Here is a 21,746-nt window from a genome sequence, read left to right as displayed (position 1 = left end):
GCTGTAGTCAATGAACAGCATTCTCACGTGTTCCTTTTGTCCAGGTGGGAAAGGGCAGTGTGGAGTGCGATTGAGATTGCGTCATCTGTGGATCTGTTGGGGCGGTGTGCGAACTGGAGTGGCTCTAGGATTTCCGGGATGATGGTGTTGTGAGCCATGACCAGTCTTTCAAAGCACTTCATGGCTACTGACGTGAGTGCTACAGGTTGGTAGTCATTTAGGCAGGTTACCTTAGTGTTCTTGGGCACAGGGACTGGTGGTCTGCTTGAAACATGTAGGTATTACAGACTCAGTCAGGGAGAGGTTGAAAATGTCAGTGAAGACACTTTCCAGTTGGTCCCCGCATGCTCTGAGTACACGCCCTGGCAATCTGTCTGGCCCCTCTGCCTTGTGAATATTGACCCGTTTGAAAGTCTTGCTCACACCGGCTATGGAGAGCGTGATCACAGTCGTCCGGAACAGCTCTCATGCATGCTTGTCTCGAAGCGAACATAAAAGGCATTTAGCTCCGCGGGTAGGCTCGCGTCACTGGGCAAATCACGGCTGGGTTTCCCTTTGTAGTCCGTAATAGTTTGCAAGCCCTGCCACATCCGATGAACGGCAGAGCCGGTGTAGTAGGATTCAATCTTAGTCCAATATTGACGCTTTGCCTGTTTGATGGTTAATCTGAGGGCATAACAGGATTTCTTATAAGTGTCCAGATTAGCGTCCTGCTCCTTGTAAGAGGCAGCTCTAGCTTTTAGCTTGGTGAGGATGTTGCCTGTAATCAATGGCTTCTGGTTGGGATATGTACGTACGGTCACTGTGGGGACGACGTCCTCAATGCACTCATTGATGAAGCCGGTGACTGAGATGGTATACTCCTCAATGCCATTGGATGAATCACGGAACAGTCTGTGCTAGAAAAACAGTAGTGTAGCATCTGCATCATCGGGCCACTTCCGTATTGAGCGAGTCACTGGTATTTCCTGCTTTAGTTTTTGCTTGTAAGCAGGAGGATAGAGTTATGGTCAGATTTGCCAAATGTAGGGCTTGGGAGAGCAGTGTATGCGTTTCTGTGTGTGGAGTAAAGGTGGTCTAAAAACACACAAGTCTGGTTTGGACCGTGCCAGTTAAAGGTTTATACCAATTGCATTTGGCTTCCCAAGACAAGCCACTCAATACTGAGTCAGTCTGGTTGCTGCCTGTTTCCAGACATTAATGAGTGAATATCTGTCATCGATGCTCCGCTAAAGGCAGAAGAGCGGCAGAGCGGCTTGCCCATCGTCCTCCGCCGCTGTCTGGAGGAGGTCACCATTATCCTAGTGGATGAAGAGCCCCCCCCCTTCCCCTGGGGCCAGGCCCTGGAAAAGTCGGTAAAGTTTCTTGGGGTAGCCATCCATGATGTCAGCCCATGAGGGCTGGGTCTGCGAAGCAGTCTTGTCACTTGAGTTAAGAGTGAGACAAACCACATTGGGCGGCTCTGTGCCCTTCTACGGCAGAGGGTGTTCACAGCAAAAAATACACACCATGGATGCATGACACTGAACACTGCTTCCGCGTGTTAGACACCCAGGCAGACGACACACAGTGTCCTTACCCGAAATGGTCACCCAGCATTGACAAGGTTGTGCTGGTACAGGGGCCTTGCTTGGTACCCACTGGGCCGAGCTAGCAGGTTCCATGGTTCCAAGAAACAGCTAATCCGAGAACAAAGGGAAAAGAAACTAGCGTTCGCCACTTGGGCTAGAAGCCTAGCTAGTTAGCACAGTGCTAGTAGGATAAGCTAATCCTATAAACAATGTGAACTTAGCTGGGGATCAACACATGGGCTGGTATTATAGCTAGTTAGCACAAAGTTATCCAAAGGAAGCTAGCGCTATTGCTCTTACAAACAAGAGTGGCTCTCGACCAATAAGCAGTGATGCTAGGATGCTAAATGAGCAAGCAAACTAGTAATTCTACCCTTCCAGGTAGATAAGCTAGTCGGTAGGATAGCGAGCCTTGCTGAGAGCTAGCCAGGTTAGCTAAGCCTTGCAGCTAAGCTAGCCAAGTCTCAGCAGCTAGCAGTGTGACGCTAGCTACAACAGGAGATGAAGGAATAAAAGCGGTGAAGCAAATTCTTACCTGAAGCGCAAAATGTTCCTTTTGGTGAAGTCACCCAACAAAAAAGATAACCCTGCACTCGGCGGTGTAACCTTAACAGCACTGTGAAAGTTAAACAGGAAAACCGATCAAGCAGTGCTGAAGAGAGCTAAGTATAACTGTTCTGTGAGGAAGAGAGGTGAAAATGACCAAAGGACAGGCGAGTGGCTCATTAGTATGAGGTTAGGGGCTCCCTCATTCGCCACTCGACCAGTCTGTCTCAAACAGACGTGTATGATTGGTTATTCGAGGTACTCTGAAAAATTCTGGTTTATCCCCATGGTGACAAATAATTGAAAGAACTGAAGCTAAGTTGGGGCCATACTGCCAAACAGGCTTTAGACCATCAGAAGTGGAGAGATCATGTCTTTGCCTTATCTGCCAGAAGGCACAAACAGGATAAGTGAGATTTCAATTAGGGTGACATTTTACTCTTCTTATCGCTGTTCACAAAATGCTATCGTATTCACTGTTACATTGAAGATAAGCATTCAACATTATCCTTCAAGTAAACTGGTGTGAAAAACCTACGTGACAGGTAAGTCCTGTTGTTTGTAAAGCTACATAGAAAATTGACAATCAAATACAGTACATAGAAGACAAGCAACTAATGTTATCCCTCACGTAAGCAGGTTGTGATAAGGCTATCCTGAGTGACGGGTAAGTGGTTGCAGTCAGTATCAAATCAGATTTCACAATTAGCCTGAATACCCTCAAGACATCATTTTACATTCTATTAAAACATTTTTTTTAAACAACCCTTTTAGTAGTACCTCATGTTCTACATTAAAATAAGAACATTTCCCATAGTAGCTCACATCTATCGTAACAATTCTGTATATGGGTAAACCTGCATTTAGCAGAAGGGAGTGCATGGGGCTTGAGATGGGAACATGAGATGAGGGAAAATGACTGAGAATAGCTCAAGTTACTCTACGCCTTGGAACTCTGAAAATAAAATATTACCGTCATTATAATGGTTATGCTAATACGTTGGCTGAATGCCAACAGCACAACCAGAGACGTACATATTTTATCCACGTATTATATCTACAGCCTCTAAGCTTGATGCTCTAGTCACCATGCTGCAGCATACCGTTTGTGAAAAAACAAGATATCATCGGACCAACAATAGAGTGAAGACTTGCTGTTTCCAGGAAAACTATCCATTTTGATATAAAACAAATAAAATAAATAAACACTGAGTATACCAAACATTACACCACCCCCTTTTTGCCCTCAGAACAGACTTAATTATTCAGGGCATAGACTCTACAAGGTGTCGAAAGTGTTCCACAGGGATGCTGGCCCATGTTGATGCCAATGCTTCCCACAGTTGTGTCAAGTTGGCTGCATGTTCTTTGGGTGGTGGACTATTCTTGATACATACGGGAAACACTGGACCATGAAAACCCCGGCAGCGTTGGAGTTCTTGACATAAACTGGTGCGCCTGGCACCTACTACCATACCCCGTTCAAAGGCACTAAAATATTTTGTCTCGACCATTCACCCTCTGAATGGCACACATACACAATCCATGTCTCAACGTTTAAAAATCCTTCTTTAACCTGTCTCCTCCCCTTCATCTACACTGATTGAAGAAGATTTAACAAGTGATATCCATAAGGGATCATAGCTTTCACCTGGAGTCACCTGGTTAGTCTGTCATGGAAAGAGCAGGTGTTCTTAATGTTTGGTATACTCCGTGTATATTTTGATGTGTTATGGAAACCTATTGCATGAATCTTGAGAGGATAAGTGATGAATGTTAGCTCTGCATGTATGCTGTCATGATATCAGATTAATCCACCACACTGGTAAGTATTGAAGACGTATCATAACATTTATTTAAAAGCCCTAACAGATTACAGTAAAACATATTATAGATTCTAGTAAATATCATAGTAAATATTATAGTAAAAAGTCCACTCACAACTCTTGCAAATTCCCTTCCGAACCCCACGCATAACATATGTAACACTGTAATACCTCATGGTCTCATTAAAATGTCAAAATAGTGGCATTTAACCATTGTAACGAGAGCTGTTAAAGTCCCTGATCTACCAATCTTGGTGCCAATGTACCAGCCACCGAAGGGATGCTTAGAAATGTTTAGAAATGCTTTAGAAAATGATCATAATACCTCCAAGATGTTGTAACGAGAGCTGTCACAGAAGTCCCTGACTCCGATCTCTGTACCCATGTACCAGCCACTGAACGGACAGGCGGTGAATTCCAGCCCCCCCACCTCTAGCAGCATGCTAGATACAGCAGGTAGGCTGTACCACTTCAGATTCAAGTCCTTGAACCAATCATACCTGTATGAAGCATAGAAAGACAAAGAGATACGTTCAAATGAACAGTCAAGGTTTGGAGGAGTGATGGTGAATGTGACATATCTTGACTAATTGATTCAAATAAATAGGTTCGTTTTCAAGGTATGTAGAGGATGTTTAAGGGTACATATTATATACAGCTTAAATTGAAGCTGACTTGGCTTCTGTTGTTCAACTCAAGGTGCTTCCATCTCAACAATTCTATACTGAGAGTTGAACATTTTACATTCTGAATCGATGTAAAAGTGCACATTCTTATCTTGATGAAAATCCGACATATTAGCGTGGATCTTGTTCTGGAGGCAGCTCTGCAAAGTGGTCAGTAGTTGGCACAGCCACAGTCATAAAATCTGATTTTAAACCACACTGCTACATTTTTACAATATAGCCTATTTTGACTCTGCAGTTGGCCTATCTAAGCGGAAATCACTCAGTTCTGCCTCCAGGACAAGATTCATGACAATAAACTGCAAAAAGCCGTGGGAAGCGATTAGTGACAAGCTTACATTCTGATATTGAATGTTTGCATAGCACGTCATGGAAAGAAAATACTGTATGCATGTGCAAAGAAATGAAGGATTTCTCCAAGAGATGCTAGATATCTGCCTACTGGGATGTGGTGTGTATTGTTCTACAAGGCAATTTGCTCCTACACTGTAGTTAATAGATACACAGCCAAGAAGTACAGGAGCGCAGCCAAAACTAACATTATCACATGCTCACAGCAAAAACACCTGCAATCGCTTCTGAAATTACTGGCCCTACATCCATCTACCTGGTGCTACACAGGCTCTGAGTTGCCCATGGGGGACGGTCTACTCAGTAGCAGAGAGCCATCACAGCTTCATGGCAACAGAGCAGAGTTGAGGCCAACTAAACTGATGCAGGGGGAGATGGGGGGTGGCGAAGGACAGTTCTGGGAGCTTGTTTGATAGAGGATGCCATGTGCTGGGGATGAAACTCCCTCTGTGCCTGAAGACATTGTGAGTGTGTGTCTGTGTGGTATGTTAGTGGTATGTTAGCATGACAATTGGAACACACCCCAACCCAGCCTCTGTTCCTGTATCACTCTGTTATGACACTTGGGCGTGTATGTGTGTGTCGTCTAACTCACTTGGGATGGGTGATCTGCACCTCCAGAATAAGGTCTTGGGGGATCTCAAACAGCTCTGGGTCATTCCCATTGGATTGCAGCAGGAGGGGCAGCACGTCGAAACGACCCTTGGGAGCCTTCCAGCCCTGCTGGATGCAGATCTAGTAACCAAAACATTTCATAAACATTTTACGTGGACTCACTCAAGTAGATGTGTAACTCCTGTTTGGTGGTTTCCACTCCAGTTTTAGTCAGAGCTTTGGCCTTGCTCGGAGGCATGTTATATAAAGATATTGAACACTTTCAGGTTTTGAGATCTACTGTAAGTGGTTCAGTGGGTTGCACCTGACAAGGCAAAGTTTGAGGTTTCAAATCCCATGAGGGACACATATTCCATGCTGTTACGAACAATAATTCACTTTGAATAACAGTGACCACAGTGTCCTTTTACTCTACCTCAGTGAATTCCACGTTGGCTGGGTCTCCCAGAATCTGACCATCGGGCTGCTTGTAACCGGCATAGCGAATCAGCTGTGTGTTCCATACCCGAAAGTCGTGCTTGCCATCTGTCCTCTGAGGAAATATGGTAATGGCAGATCTGGATAGAAATAACCCACCAGCCCCCAGAGAGAGAGAAAGTTTAATGACGAGAGTTTAAAGACAGTATCTATAGATTAGCAATGCAACAAATGAATGTCTACCCAACCACATAGTATCTAATGGTTTAGGGCAGTTTAATTTAGGAGGTTGTGGGTAAGGTAGGCTAGGAAGGCTGACAGGGCCAAAGCTCAGTTACCTTTAGTCCCCCACTACTGAACCTATCCCGTTGGGTTAAGCTAATGCCATGACTGGGCAAAAGGGTTGATTCTACTAATCTGGCTGTAAGTCTTCTTCCCAAAGGACCCAAATATCTCTGGGCACCAATCTCTATGCTTGCCTTACAGAGGAGAAACTAGTGTCCTCTATAGTCAATACAAGCCCAAAGAATGAGAGGAGAATTGACTATATAAAACTCAAATTGTTTTGGGGTCTGAATCTAAGCAGAAGCAGCCTGGCTGCAGATCAGTTTGTGCTTCATCCAACTCCTTCATTTGTTGTTATGCCGTACACAAACCCGACAGAGGCTTAAGCGCAAACTGATATGCTATCAGGCTTCTGCTACATGCTGACAGTGGCTAAGTATTATTTGATGTACAGCATCAGCAGTCTTTGGGAATGTGATGTGACTAACTCAGTGCAGTGATGAGTCAGACACATACAGTAGGGGAGAGTGGGGTATGTTGAGACATTTTTTTACATTCAGCACCACTATGTCAAGGGAAATCATCCTTCTTTCTAAGATAGATAACTACATATATTTCAGGATGTCTTGTATCCCTGAAAATAATCAGAATTAATGTAAAAAGTTGAGCATAGGGACAGGGTAAGTTGAACCACCTTGGGGTAAGTGAGTGATAGTGTCCTGTGATAGTGGGTGATAGTAGGTCAAAGTTGAATTCATGGAATTGGGGTGTGGTATATTGTATATCTTAAATGTATGCCGACATTCAGATATAGATATCCCTGTTCAATATCACTTAGCCTTCCATTTATTGACCAGTTGTCTGGGACAGGGATGTTTCCATGTGCCAATACATAGGCAAGTTCTCTGCATTTGAGGCTACTAAGCCAATGAAACTGGTCTGAGATTATTGTTATGCTTAGCAAGCTCAGACTCCATGTCAACAGACATGTGCCTCTGGATCTGCTACTCTATCATAGCCTCTCTTTCAAACAGGTGTTCATTTTATTTTTTGTCAATGTAGCTCTTCAGTGTCATTCAGTCTTTTTAATATCCCTTGCTGCAGCTTGAATGGACTTCTTCCCTTCTCTCACTTCCTTGGCTACTCTCTTAAGAACCTCAAGGGGTGCTACACCCCTATTTGTTTTACATTTGTATACACAGGGCACTACTACTCTGTAACAATAAAAATGCACAATCTAGAGTTCATATGCATGACACATAGCAAAAATACTATGCATAAAACTGACAAATGTAAATTACTTGTATGGGGTATGGTGGTGTCATGACTGTCCACGAGAATCCGAACAGATCAGGTTTGCAATGAATAACTTCACTCAGACCCCCTTCTCACCCATGGGGGGGGGGGGTGGTGAGAAGGACCTTAATCTCAGCTCAAGTATTCCAGCATGACAATGACCCAAAACACACGGCCAAGGCAACAAAGGAGTGGCTCAAGAAGAAGCACATTAAGGTCCTGGAGTGGCCTAGCCAGTCTCCAGACCTTAATCCCATAGAAAATCTGTGGAGGGAGCTGAAGGTTCGAGTTGCCAAACGTCAGACTCGAAACCTTAATGACTTGGAGAAGATCTGCAAAGAGGAGTGGGACAAAATCCCTCCTGAGATGTGTGCAAACCTGGTGGCCAACTACAAGAAACGTCTGACCTTTGATTGACAACAAGGGTTTTGCCACCAAGTACTAAGTAATGTTTTGCAGAGGGGTTAAATACTTATTTCCCTCATTAAAATGCAAATCTTTTTATAAAAATTTTTACATGCGTTTTTCTGGATTTTTTTGTTGTTATTCTGTCTCTCACTGTTCAAACAAACCTACCATTAAAATTATAGACTGATCATTTCTTTATCAGTGGACAAACGTACAAAATCAGCAGGGGATCAAATACTTTTTTCCCTCACTGTACTGTAGGCCTACTGTTGGTGTTGTAGGTATTTTATTTATTTAACCTTTATTTTACTATGTCATGACGTTGGCCTGTGGGTAAGGTTTATGACCCCCCCCTCCCCCCACCCCATAAATACCTTTCTCCCTTCCCCTCTCTGACCCTACTGAAGGACTTGAATAGCCTGTGTTAAATATAGAGAGTCTGGGAACATCAAACAAATGGGGAAAAGGAACCATATTTTGGTAATAAAACCAGTTGGAAATATGCTTGGGAACGTAATGAGTATGTATGTCAGGTTCGGTTGTCATCTGAGACATTATGACTGATGACAGGACGACATAAACTGTACCTGAGAAAGTATACACCCTCTAGTTATCAGAGTAACATGGAATTGTTATGCAATTGAAATGTTTGATATTGAAATTGTTTGTTAGGAGATTAAATGTAATTTTAGCTTCCAAATGAGAGAATTGGGTTTTCATAAGGAAAGTGCCCTGCTTGATCAGTGGCCCACCCCTGTGAAGAGGAGGGGTTATAAACGATGAAGCACATCCTTCCCCCCTCTCCACTATATAAGCCTTTGACGAAAAGATAACCAGTTGTTCCAGTACGGGAGGTCTGCAGCCTCTACGTTAGAAGGACACACATGTCAAGTACAGAACTAAGCCAACCTCGGCGTGAGCTTTGGTGGCGAATGGTATGAACTTTGAGCTTATTCACTACAGAAGTGATACTTCCTAGCCGTTGAGTTAGCAGCGGCCGCTGTAGACGTGGGCTAGGAAAGGACGGACGACAGATCCAGTCTAACAACCAGACGAAGATACCACCACGTATCCAATTGACCACCATTGACATTCTTCCGAAAACAGGAAGATCTGTTGGCCAACCCGGCCAGCATCTACGACCAATCTACCGAAGCGCAGCTCAGAGTAAATATTTATTGCATTTTCCTTTTCCAAATGGGCGGTAATTTAGAATGCATAAGATAATGTATTTACGATAGCATAGCTGCTGTTTGTGGTTCCTAAGTCTTCCCGCTCTTTCATTCAAGCCCAACCCCCTTTCCTTTGTGTAACCAGGTTCCGTCCACCGGGACGTTTTCTGTATGACATCATTTGTATTCTGTGTATTTGTAATTCTGTGTGATTAGTTTAGGTATTTAGTAAATAAATAATTAAACCCAATTTTGTATTGCTGATTCAACTTGTTAGCCAGGGTTCGTGAAGATAACCAAGAATTTACAACTTTCATTATGAGACTGAAAATAAGATAAGGGTTAATATTGACTGCTATCGATGTAAAATATTACTAAGTATTTTAAGAGTTTATTCGGAAGATAACGGCTCTATAAACGTTCTTCCATGGTGCCCCGACTTTCTAGTTAATTACATTTACATGATTAGCTTAATCAGGTAATATTAATTACAGACAAAGGATTTTATAGATTAGGATGTCATATCACTTAATCCGGCATAGCCAAAGACACGACAACTATATAAAGGTTTATTTACTCTGCTTGCATCTTGACCCAGTTTATGCCCTCCTTTGCAATGCAAATCCGGGCGGTAGTGTGTTTTGGTCCGAACACACCCTTTTCCTGCTTACAGACAGTTATCAAGCCAGCCTCTTTTTATGGTGCTACCCGTTCCAGGTTTAGGAGTGTAACCACCAGAAGACTTGGGAATGAGCCTGAGCTGAGAGGATCACCAAATTTCAAGGTATTTTGGTTTCAGTGCATTAAAAAAATTGTTTTTAAATTTAACCCTGTTTTTCTCCCCAATTTTGTGGTATCCAATTGGTAGTTACAGTCTTGTCTAATCGCTGCAACTCCCGTACGGACTCGGGAGAAGCGAAGGTCGAAAGCCGTGCTTCCCGGACACAACGCCGCTTAATCAGGAAGCCAGCCGCACCAATGTGTCGGAGGAAACACCGTGCACCTGGTGACTGTGTAAGCATGCACTGCGCCCAGCCCACCACTGGAGTTGCTAGTGCACGATGGGACAAGGCCATCCCTGCCGGCCAAATCCTCCCCTAACCCAGACGATGCTGGGCCAATTGTGCACCACCCCATGGGTCTCCCGGTCACGGCTGGCTGCGACAGAGCTTGGACTCGAACCCAGAATCTCTAGTGGCACAGCTAGCACTGCAATGCAGTGCCTTGCGCCACTCGAGAGGCCTCAGTGCATTTTCTTTAAAAAAAAATGGATATAGCCTATCAATGTGTAGGCATACTGTGTAATAAAATGGATCCATGACGAATTACTATGGGAATAAATATCACTGAATGACAGAAATATTGGAACAAAGTAGGCTAATGAAGGTAAACAAATTGTTGCTTACTGGAAAAAACTCTTTCAAAATTAATGGAAGAGGCAAGTGGAAAGGGGGGAAAATGTTTTCAAACACTTGTTTTTCACAAGGGCTATTAGCAGGACAATAGACACGATGTGGTCCCAAAAACAACTCTCTGACATAGGGTCCAGCATATCTCTTGATACACACAGTAACACGTGCTAATGAGCTCCGAGAGCTGATCTGTTATCCAACGATTAGTTTAATAGCCCAGCTACTGCAGGTGTGAAAATCCCCCCAACAAGCAAGAGCCTACCCGCGTGTGGTCAACTATTTCAGCACCGTTTCGCACTGCTCTGAGACAAGCAAGACTATTTAATAAACAAATACATTTTAAAACAGTTTTCTTAATTAGCCACTGCATTATTCTATAAAAAACCCTTAGATATTAATTTAGCATCCTCTAAATTTAATTAGATCTAGTACTGTACAAGGACCTTTTATGTATCTGCCAGTATTTTAATTTAGAGATTCCGGTAAAGAAAGGTATGTAGAGGGGTAACTTTCTTCCCAAGATCTCTTACCATGTTGTACAATTGTGTGATTAGGCTACCAGTTGGTGTAACTGTAATGTTGATTCTCTTGAGAGGAATTTTGCTCTTCACTATCAGAATATTAAAAACGTTAAAATAGATTCATGAATTCAATCGCTTTAGCCGTCATGTTGCGGTTCATCTGATGAAGGATTGATTCAATCTATAAGCCCAGGACGATAGTAAAACGGGCAATAAGATACACTACAAGAAAGGGAACACATATATAACCGTAGAATTGCAGGTTGGAGGGCCATCTAACAATGCAGCACGGGTAAATGGTGGGAGTATCTATGACTCTGAGGACTGGGTAGGGTAGGGGGCCCACGCCCTCCGCTTCGGCTCTCGCCCGAGGTCGGATCCCTGCATCTCTATGTTGCCTGGGTTGTGCCCAACCGGCTCCATCCCCCCTTTCCCCGTTAGGCACGGCCGCATGGCGCACCCCCAATATCAAGGTGCACATGGGCCTATTTATATAATGAATATGAATTCGGAGGGCAGAAATGATTAAATATTAAAGCGTTAGCCCTCTCACTAAAGGCGTCAGTCATACAAAAGTTATACTTAAATTCGAACTGGTTGGAGATAAGAGTACATGGCCATAAGGCTAGATAATTTTCAAGCTGTTCAAACAGTCATAGATGACCAGCAGGGTCAAATAATACAAACAGTGGTTATAGAGGGTCAACCGGTCAGCACCTTAGCAGTAAATGCCAGTTGGCTTTTCAAAGCCGAGCATTCAGAGGTCAAGACAGCAAGGGCGTGTGCGAGAGAGAGGATCGAAACACAGTAACGCGTGGAATATATCAGTAAGAATGGCAGTTTAATATGCAGATCACCTCCTATTACCCTTCTCAGAGTTAAGAATTGTGTATGTTTAATTATTTGTGTCATTGTGGCATTTAAAGCATATTGAAGATAAACAATAGGATTTGAAGCAATAGTCTACCCGTGTGTGGTCAACTATTTCAGCACCATTTTGCACTGCTCTGAGACAAGCATGGGGAATGGTCTTGCTTAATCAATGACATTTTTATTTTCACTGAATCTCTGTTTGGGTATTGGTTAGACTACAATTTGGGTGTGGAAACGTTAGGATTATTTTGCTCTTAGTACTGTAGCCTACTCCCGACCGGTCACGTTGTACAGCACCATATTTTCCTAACGGAAACCCTGAGGGTTTCATTTTTTTCTTGGAATAGAAACACCATAAAATTAATCTAATTAATTAAGCAAAATTTCAAAAAATCAATCCCATATGTTCTTACAAAAAAAAGTTTTAAAATTCTCTAGTACAGCCAATATTACAGATTGTCAAATGCTTCTCAAAGATGCCCTCTGGTGGTCAAACTAGCACTAATGGCAACAATGGCTGACACTTAAATAACGTGCTATAGAATTCTACGGCAGCCCGCAAGGTGTGCTGCAGTACAACGCAACTTTTATAGGATGAACCACTGTATAACAAATTAATTTGACTTAGTGAAAATCAGTTTCTCTGACCTTTTGTGTATGCTTTCCTAAAACCAAAGTGGGGCTCAACTAACCCCCTCTCTCCTATGATGTTTATTCATTGGGGAGTAAAGACGTGGTGTCATGACGTGTGGTTAGGCTTGGCAGAGCTGTATTGGACTGATGAAGGACTGATCCTGGCTGGGAGTAGTCTACCAGACTAGAGAGACGCAGTTGACATTGACAGGGAACAGAGGGACAGACAGACAGATGGAGGTTCAAGGTGGCAGAAAGGGAGGGGGGGGAAAGGTAAAACAGAAAGAGACAGAGAACCTGGACAAAGGGAAGAGGGTGACAGACCAGACGAGCAGAGGAAATGACACAGAAAGACAACGTTGAGTAAAAGGCACAGGGATAGACACACAGCACTGCCGACTCACCTCAGGTTGCCTTTGTTAGTGGCATACTTGATGTGATTGCAGATGTAATTGTACATTCCATGAGCCGTTGTGCAGTCTCTGGCATCAAATACCTGTTAGAAAAACATGTAATGAAAGAAAGATCCCGCTGGGCAAAAACTGGTTGAATCAAAGTTGTTTCAACTTCATTTCAACCCCCATCAATGTGAGGACGTTGAATCAACGTGGAAAACTGACTACATTTGCTCAACTAAATGTAAATCAAAACTAAACGTTGAACTGACGTCTGTGCCCAGTGGGATACTAAATGCTACCATGTGGGATACTAAATGCTACCATGAGTTCAATGTTTCGACCTGAAGGTCTTCGTCACTCATAAAACAACTCAACACAAAGAATCCAAGGACCTCAGTGAAAGCATGTTGTCATTTCTCATTTACACTATATTGTTAGGGGGAAAAAATTGAATTGCGGCATACTCCACAACAGCGTGATTTGATTCCCCTTAGATATCACTTTCATCATCAGCGTTTATTTGATTGTTTCACTACTAACGTTTGACCTGCGATGCCTGGCCTGCCTCCATCAATGTGTGAAGCGACATCACAGACAATATGTTGTTGAAATGGTGAAACATCACTCTGCAATGCATTTATTAGAACTTTTATAATTCAGTGCACATTAGTCACAGATATTGCTATATTACACAGATCATGAATATTACACGGATCATGACGAGAGGTGGGGAATGTGTTGTGTACCTCCAGCCAAGTTGATTTGCGAAGTTTATCATACTTGATATCATATTGGCTTAGGAAGATTTGATTTTAAATTAACTGCCCAGTGAAAATCTGACTTTTAAAAGTTCATATTCTGTTAACTCATACCCAAATAATGTTGTCGACTCATGTGGCCAAAGCATAAATTTGAAACAATAAAAACACTTCAAAAACCCCACCTCAAACAGCCATTTTCTCATAGAACATGTCATTTCCCTGAGGAGAATGAGCTGGCCAATCAGCGGTCTACTTGCATGGATATTTTTTATGACCGGTATACATCCACACCATTCTGTTTTTGGGCCCACACCATTCCAACACAGAAAAGCAGATTTTTAAAAGCTGCAATATGTTGCTTTTTTGGGTGACCCGACCAAATTCACATAGAAATGAGTTATAGATCTGTCAATCTCATTGAAAGCAAGTATAAGAAACGGTAGATCTATTCTAGGTGTGCTTTTTCTAACACTTCCTGTGCTTTGGTTTTTGCGTCTTATTTCCGGTTATGAAAAATATATTTCACAGCGGTTTAGAAATGATTCTCTACACTATACTTGCTTGTTTTTTCACATAAACTGAAATTAGTCTAACTATTAGAATTTGAGCAACCAGGATATGGAGAAGTGCTTTTTGAATAGTGCATCTTTAACATAATTAATAAAATAAAAAAAATTGAAGGGAAACTATTTCACTTATATTGTAAGTAATTATAGGTCATATTTAATAAAAATCAGTAAACAACGGGCAGTTACTTTAACATTGAGCATCGAGTTTCTGACCTATAGCTTGGACCACTGAATTCTGCCTACACAGAGCATTTAATCTGAGTTTCCTACCTGTAGTTTGGACCACTGGATGCGTCCTACACAGCGGGCAGCGTTCCTCCAGGCATGCTTGGCTCCATAGATCAGCTCAGTGTCTTTCAGCTGGTATGTCCCTGAGGCCTCAATCTCCTTAGTCACCTCCTCCAGCCGGTCAACATGGGCCTTCGAGCCAAACCTGATGCACACAGCCACGAGGACAGAGAGAAGTAACACAAGGACATGTAAAAAGGACTGGATTTAGAGTATTTCTTGCATAAAAACATTGTGCACAGAAGCATGAGAAGCACAGAAAAAGAAATTCTCTACAATAACACATATTTAGAGTGCTATTTGAATCAAATGTATGTGAGGAAAAACAAAATGGCATTTATACTACTGATGGGAATGTTGGCAATGAGGGATGCAGGCAAGTACATCCAAAGGTTCTTAAAGTAGCTAAAGTATATGGTAAGTGTAACTTTATTACCTTTTGATGCTGGTGTAGTACTGGTCTATGAAGTCAGTAGCCAGCGGCAGCAGCTCCTCTTTGGTTCGAGATTCGTCTGGCTTGCGGCTCCCCTGGCTAGGTGTCATGATGGACCCGAAACACACACACTCAGTGCAGAGCGGCAACTGAAAGGCAATGTGGATGACATCACGTCAAGGCTCTGATGACATAAAGCACTGAATTTCCTTGTGGTTTCCTGACGCAGGTCCTTTGTTCAGTTCACATGGATTCCATAACACCTGGAAAGTCTACTTCTCCCTCCATCTCTTGTTCTCCCTCTATCACGCTCCCTCTCCTACAGACATATTAATGTAAGACTAAAGTAGAGTAATGGTTCCCACCCCCCCTAGTCCCGTCAGAACAACCAGTCTTGTGTGCTTTACTTAAATATCATGAAGCCCACTCATTTACCATTCCATTAAATCTGCAATTGGTACATCCATTTTGGACTTTTAAATGAATGACAAATTATTCAAGAATCAATGGGTATATAACTTATGCCCAATGAGCTTAGTTCAACTGTTGTACCCCATCATAACCCAAAATATTAGCTTGCTTTACGTCAAGGTCAGTCAACATAGCCTCAAAATATGGTTAAGACTTTCATTTTGATATCATGGATGGTCATTCCTTGCATCTATAGCTCTGTCTATGAATCTGAGAGCAGTTACATTTGTCTAACCACATCCCTCAGCTTTTTACCAAAAGAGTGGCCGGTGCCTGCTAATGACTGAATTAGTCATGGAGTCATAGTGGCAGCCTTCAATTGAGCAGAGAACACACAGACCGGAGAAGAAACAGAAAGAGGCCAGAAGAAAGAGGAACAGGAAAAGTGACGGAGAGAAAAAAAAGGAGACTGATCATCACCCAGACCAACCTTGTATGGTCAAAGGAATACAATTAGAATTGAAGTGCGCCGTCAATTTGGGTAGCTGTTAATGCCTTCACTAGATTAGAGGCAGAGGAGGAAATAGGGAGAAAACGGTCACCCGAGCATAAACCCAGAGTGGAAATGTAACAATAACTCAACAGCGCTGCTGCTAAAATGGGCAGTCTAGTCACGCTGGCTGAACCAGCCACCCACTCGCACTGTCCAGCCAGTCGGGTTTCGTCCCAAACCCCCCTTGCCCTGCTCAAACAACCCAGCCATCCAATTCAACATGACACTCGCTAAAGTTGCAAAGTCCCAGAAGTAAACAACATGCACAATTACACAGCCGGTGAGCATGACTAGGTGATGGAAGGAGAGAGCGAGAAAGAGATATATTAAGAGAGAAAGAGGGAAAGGAAAAGAGGGTGATGAGCAGAGTCAGAGTGTTAAAAATAAAACAAAATAAATCCCTCGCCTCACTACATCCGCTCGCCATAAGGCTTTGAGCATTCATGCCACGCAGCTGTCCTTTACGGCTTAGACAGAACATTCTGTGATATATTATATTTCTGAAGATGCACTATTAGAAGCCTATTCATTGGGATACATAGTAGGCTGTCGTCCGATAAGTTGCTGAAGTAATTAGCTAGGCTGGTGTTAAAACACCAAGCCGACGGCTGCAGAGGTATCTGTTCAGATAAATGACTAAATTCTTAGGTCTTGCTCTAGGGGGTTGCAGTTAAGCACCTTGTGACAAATGTATTTGTAAGAAAATGGCTAGATAATTACAAACTGATTGGATTGATTGAATGGTTGGTTGATTGGCTAATTGACTAATCGATTGATTGATGAGAGGAAGCCACTGTTCTGCAGACAAGAAGAAAAGCCAGTTCCGTACCTTACTAGAGCTGTAGTGTAGAGTGTCGTTGTAAGAGACTCCAGTCTCCACATTCTTGATCTTCATGAAGCGTGGGCATTTGGAGGGGCTGCCATTCATGAGAGCCTTGTTAGGGGAGATCCTCCCCTGTGCTGGAGGCTGGAGGGATGAGACGGATGTTTAAGAGAATTAATACATTTTAGTCTGTAGAGTAGCGCATAATGCTTCTACTGAGATGGCCTTTGAACCCACCTCTGAGAGAGGGAAAAGGAGAGTGAGAGAGAGGCTGTGTTGACAATTCTGATCTTTTGCCACTAATTGGTCTTTTGACCAATCAGATCAGATCTTTGGCAATAAAATTGGCCACAAAAACAAAAAAAATATTGGGCTGTGTGTAAACGCAGCCAGAGACCGATAGAGAAAGTCCCTACCACGGACTGCAAATGGGAGCTCCAACATAAGTCCACCAGCAGCATTCTTTTCTCAGCCGTCAATTGGTCTATTGATCAATCAGATCAGATCTTTTTGCCATTTTTTATTTATTTATTTAACTAGGCAAGTTCATTAAGAACAACATTTTATTTACAATGACGGCCTACCCCGGCCAAACCGAGACAAAGCTGGGCAAATTGTGCGCCACCCTATGGGACTCCCAATTACGGCCGGTTGTGATACAGCCTGGAATCGAACCAGGGTCTTTAGTGACACCTCTAGCACTGAGATGCGGTGCCTTAGACCGCTGAGCCACTCGGGAGCCAAAAACTTCATAATTGGGCACCTGTGTAAACGCAGACAGTGAGAGATAGGAGACACACACCCCCATCAGGTAGAAAGGTAATCAGCATCCTTAACACTAGCATGATTGACTGCTAATTGCCAGCTCCCTCAGCTTGTCTACTCTGATGTGGTTATTAAGTGATGATCGCTTGAATGAATGTAATTTACCACAAGTTTGATTGTTGTATTGAATTGATTTTAAAGTGCTCAGGTCTCTCCATGCGGCTGAACCTCAAATCAAAAGGAAATCAATCCCACAGCTTGTAATACCGCTCATCATCATCTCTCGAGAAGTTATTGCAAAACCACACGGGGAAGGCACCTCAAACAACGGGTGTAATTGTAGTGCTCGCTGAGGGGATGAAAGCAAAACGTCAATTGAGGCCCATTGAATTTTCAGAGAATAGGAGGGGAGACCCGTCTGAATTCATTTGATTCCTCAGAGAGAGAAGTGATTCTGTGCCCATACGAAATGCTCACCTACCCAGCCAGCGATAGGATGCATACAAACGTGTGCCATTGTCATCATCTCCAAGTTCCTCTATACAGAAAGCCTATTGTGCAGCTAGGCCGCAGAAAGAGAGCTTATTACCCCTGTAGTCAAACAGCCAGAGGAAGGCAGACAAGTACAATTACACTTTACATGTTAAGTAGGAGAGAGAACGAGAGAGAGAGAGAACACGTTCTTAAATGAACATTAAGAACATGAATCATGAATTGGGGGAATGAAGAAAAAAAAATCGATCAGTTGACAGAGTTTGACTGGTTGAACTCTTGGATCTATGCAGTGACATTATGCAGAAGAGCACAGGATAAGAGAACTTCTGCCACGGTGCTACTTATGCTTATCCTGAGGTGCATCAAAGGAGAGCCAAGCGACATCTCCAGAACCCGGTGGCGGTATCGTGACAGAACATTCTGCCTCCTCTACTTATTAACCAGTCAATTATACAGTAGAAGCATTAGCAGTGAGCTCAGCACAAGACACAACCAGAGTCCAGGACAGTCCTCTCCTAAGGTGAGAAATAATCATTCCAAGCCTATCGTCATGTCATCAAGCCCTTTCAGTCTTAATGAAATACGAATTTCAACTCTACAACCTTGTCATTTGGTAGTTCTGTAGCCTCCGGTCTCTCCTAGGATGGAGAATGACATATTGCACAGCAAGTGGATGTCCTGCTTCACCATCATACTATCAAGGAAATATGGAAAATGGCTGAGAGAATCAAAAGGTAATTTATAACAATCATACATTTATCTCAGACTTTTTACATGTTAGTCATACACCTCTACACTCTCCTATAAGTCAGACGTCATGGCAGACACACACCTACTGTAGGCCATCTGGAAACATAGCTCTGCATTTACCTACGATGGCGCCAGCACGCCTGGCTGAGACAGACACCTCCCCCATCCCCACTACACACACACACACACACACACACACACACGTATCCCTCCAGACCTCAAAGACCTAAATGGAGGGGACCTCAAAATACCTAATTTGGAGAGGGCCAAATCAGAGGAGAAAGATGAATCAGCTCCCTCTGCAACCACAGCTGCACACATTCATTAGTTCCTTCGATCGTTTCTCTCCATCCGGCCTCATTCACTACGAGAGCAGGGGGCTCAAGCAGCCCAGCCTACGTCACAAGTGGGTGGATCATCATGGGACCATGTGCGGATTACGACGCAAACGTGCATGTGTAGACGCGCACGCACGCACACACACACCACACAACCCAGACCCCTGGCTCTCTCTCTCTCTCCACTTACAACCAGACTCTCCATATGAGATGTGTAAACTGGCTTTCATGCTCTGACAGCTATCAGCCGGAAGGATCGAATGCCCAGGTGATGGGATCTTGAGCCAAGAGGGGCTTTGCCTTGTTGTTATGATACACATTGACCCGCATTCACAGTCACACTCGCAGAAAGCTCTAAGAGTTCCAAGAACAAGGAACACGCAATGTATAGATTAGGGGATTATAGAAGCATATGTCATGTGCGACTCTAGGGGATCGCCATAGGCTAGCATGCGCTTACACACACACATATGGGAGGATAGGCTTTCACAAGCGGGTTCACTCGAAAGGCATGTTAGTACACATTCATAAACATATGCACGCACTTATAAAAAATGGTTCCAAAAGGGTTCTTCGGCTGTCCCCATAGGAGAACCCTTTGCGGTTCCATGAAGAATAGTCTGTGTAAAGAGCTCTACCTGGAAGCAAAATGGGTTTTCCAAAGGGTTCTCCTATGTGGACAGCCAAAGAACCCTTAGGTTCTAGTTAACACCTTTTTTTCTAAGAGTGCACACGCACACAAACATAGTTGAGTGTTTTTACCTCGTCCTTCTCAGAGTAAGGGTTGGTGAGCACCGTCTGCATGTTGTTGTCCTTCCTCCACAGGTCTTCACACACACTGTCCTTATCAGACGCCAGCTGGGGTGACATACCATTTCCCATACCAAGGTCCCTGCAAGGCACATACAGTTCCGTTAAAGGTAGGTAGGTGTGTGTGTGTGTGTGTGTGTGTGTGTGTGTGTGTGTGTGTGTGTGTGTGTGTGTGTGTGTGTGTTGACATCTGGCCTTAAACCCACTATTACGTCTTCACTTTGAGAGACGAGATCAAAACATAGATGAAATGCTCCCTTGAACTAAATCAAAACACTGAGAACTTGCCAAACAATTGTGTAACATACAATAACTCATATACTACTAATACAATGACAGTTGCTGTGGTGACAAATATATAGAAACAATAACCCTAACCAACTAAAAAACACTGAGAGAGAAGAAAAAAAAAGCACTAAGAGAAGCAATTCCACTAAAACAACATACAAATTAAGTATATCTAACTAAGATCTATGGGCAAGCAGAACTACATCTAACATCTGGGTCTTTCCATGAAATGAGTCTCTTTCAATATGTTAAGTAGAAATTATGCACCAATATTGAATTGTAAAAGCCTGCTAAATGAAGTGCCACATGGAAAATGTATACTTTTTTAATGAATAAAGACTTGCTAAAGTGCAAAAATTATGCATTTTCATATGTACCTCTGACTTCTACAGTAGAAAGACTTTAACCCACTTAACCTGGATAAATGTTTGGGTTTTCACCATCATTGTAAGGCCCTAGTTATTTTGGTTGCTTTGACATTCATTTCTGAAGATTATTTATTTCATTACAGATTCATTTCAGGCTAAAAACAAAAACCTGTCCCTCATTTTAAGGTCAACCCTGTTACGTGGACTGAACTTTACATTTTTTAAATAGAACATCGAATAGTTAAATCAGTGTAAAAGTAGGCCAGCTGGTTCTCGTCTTTTTGGCCATTTCCTGGTGTTTTGTGGTGGAATATTTAGTGGATTACCCATAGATACAGACTAGAAATATTTTAACAATTCATTTTGATTTTTTGTGAAGCTTGCATTACACATAAGCTTCCATTCCCCCTGCCGCAAGATCAATTATGGCTGATTTAAGAAGAAAAAAGTCAAACCTGTTACGGTCAATCCTGTTACTTTATTTGGCACTTAATATAGTAAATATAGTAAAATATATTAATAGGTATTAATATATATATAGTAAAAAAAATATATATACACCTCGAGATGGGAAAACATGTTTATTACGTTGAACATGTGCTATTCATGACAGAGTGTTAAAATTAACAAATTACACTACCCAAATGGGACTCATTTCGTGGAACGACCCATCTATGGCCAAGCAGAGATTAGATAGACAATGGGTTTTTTCCATGCCTTTGTGTGCAGTGGAAACCCCATGAGACGTGAATAATCACAGCAGCTAACTCATCAGCGTGTGATTTGAGGTTTGCATTGCTTCACAACACCCACACATCTCCTCTCTCATGAGCGCATGTCCACGCTAATTGTAAATCTTCAGTCGCACGTCAGAACATCTCTCTCTCGCCCTAAAACACACACACACACACACCACAGGGCGCCAAACCGTCGCTCCCTCACACTGCGCACAATTAATTCCTCCATTTGCTAAACAACCATGTTCATCACCTCCACAATTCTGTAGACCTACTCAGAAAAAAAGAAAAAAAGACAAGAGTAGTTATTATATGTTGCATTCCGAAAGTAATCAGACCCCTTTTGT

General features: G+C 42.8%; 1 protein-coding gene across 2 annotated transcripts in view; it reads right to left on the bottom strand.

The window, feature by feature from the left end:
* nos1 (nitric oxide synthase 1 (neuronal)) overlaps nucleotides 1-21,746 on the bottom strand; it is a 69,684-nt gene that overhangs the window by 37,120 nt on the left and 10,818 nt on the right. For both annotated transcript variants that reach the window (XM_014171241.2, XM_014171242.2), the window contains exons 3-10: nucleotides 19,959-20,088; nucleotides 16,855-16,992; nucleotides 15,065-15,210; nucleotides 14,611-14,773; nucleotides 13,017-13,108; nucleotides 6,011-6,152; nucleotides 5,576-5,715; nucleotides 4,269-4,443 (exon numbers count right to left, since the gene is read on the bottom strand). In XM_014171241.2, the coding sequence (XP_014026716.2) occupies nucleotides 4,269-4,443; nucleotides 5,576-5,715; nucleotides 6,011-6,152; nucleotides 13,017-13,108; nucleotides 14,611-14,773; nucleotides 15,065-15,210; nucleotides 16,855-16,992; nucleotides 19,959-20,088 (1,126 nt within the window). The remainder of the gene's footprint in view (nucleotides 1-4,268; nucleotides 4,444-5,575; nucleotides 5,716-6,010; nucleotides 6,153-13,016; nucleotides 13,109-14,610; nucleotides 14,774-15,064; nucleotides 15,211-16,854; nucleotides 16,993-19,958; nucleotides 20,089-21,746) is intronic.

This window comes from Salmo salar, chromosome ssa24 (genome assembly GCF_905237065.1).
Source record: "Salmo salar chromosome ssa24, Ssal_v3.1, whole genome shotgun sequence".
NCBI classification, from domain to species: Eukaryota; Metazoa; Chordata; class Actinopteri; order Salmoniformes; family Salmonidae; genus Salmo; species Salmo salar.
The sequence above is the reverse complement of the archived record's forward strand: the minus strand, read 5'-3'. Positions and strand labels throughout refer to the sequence as shown.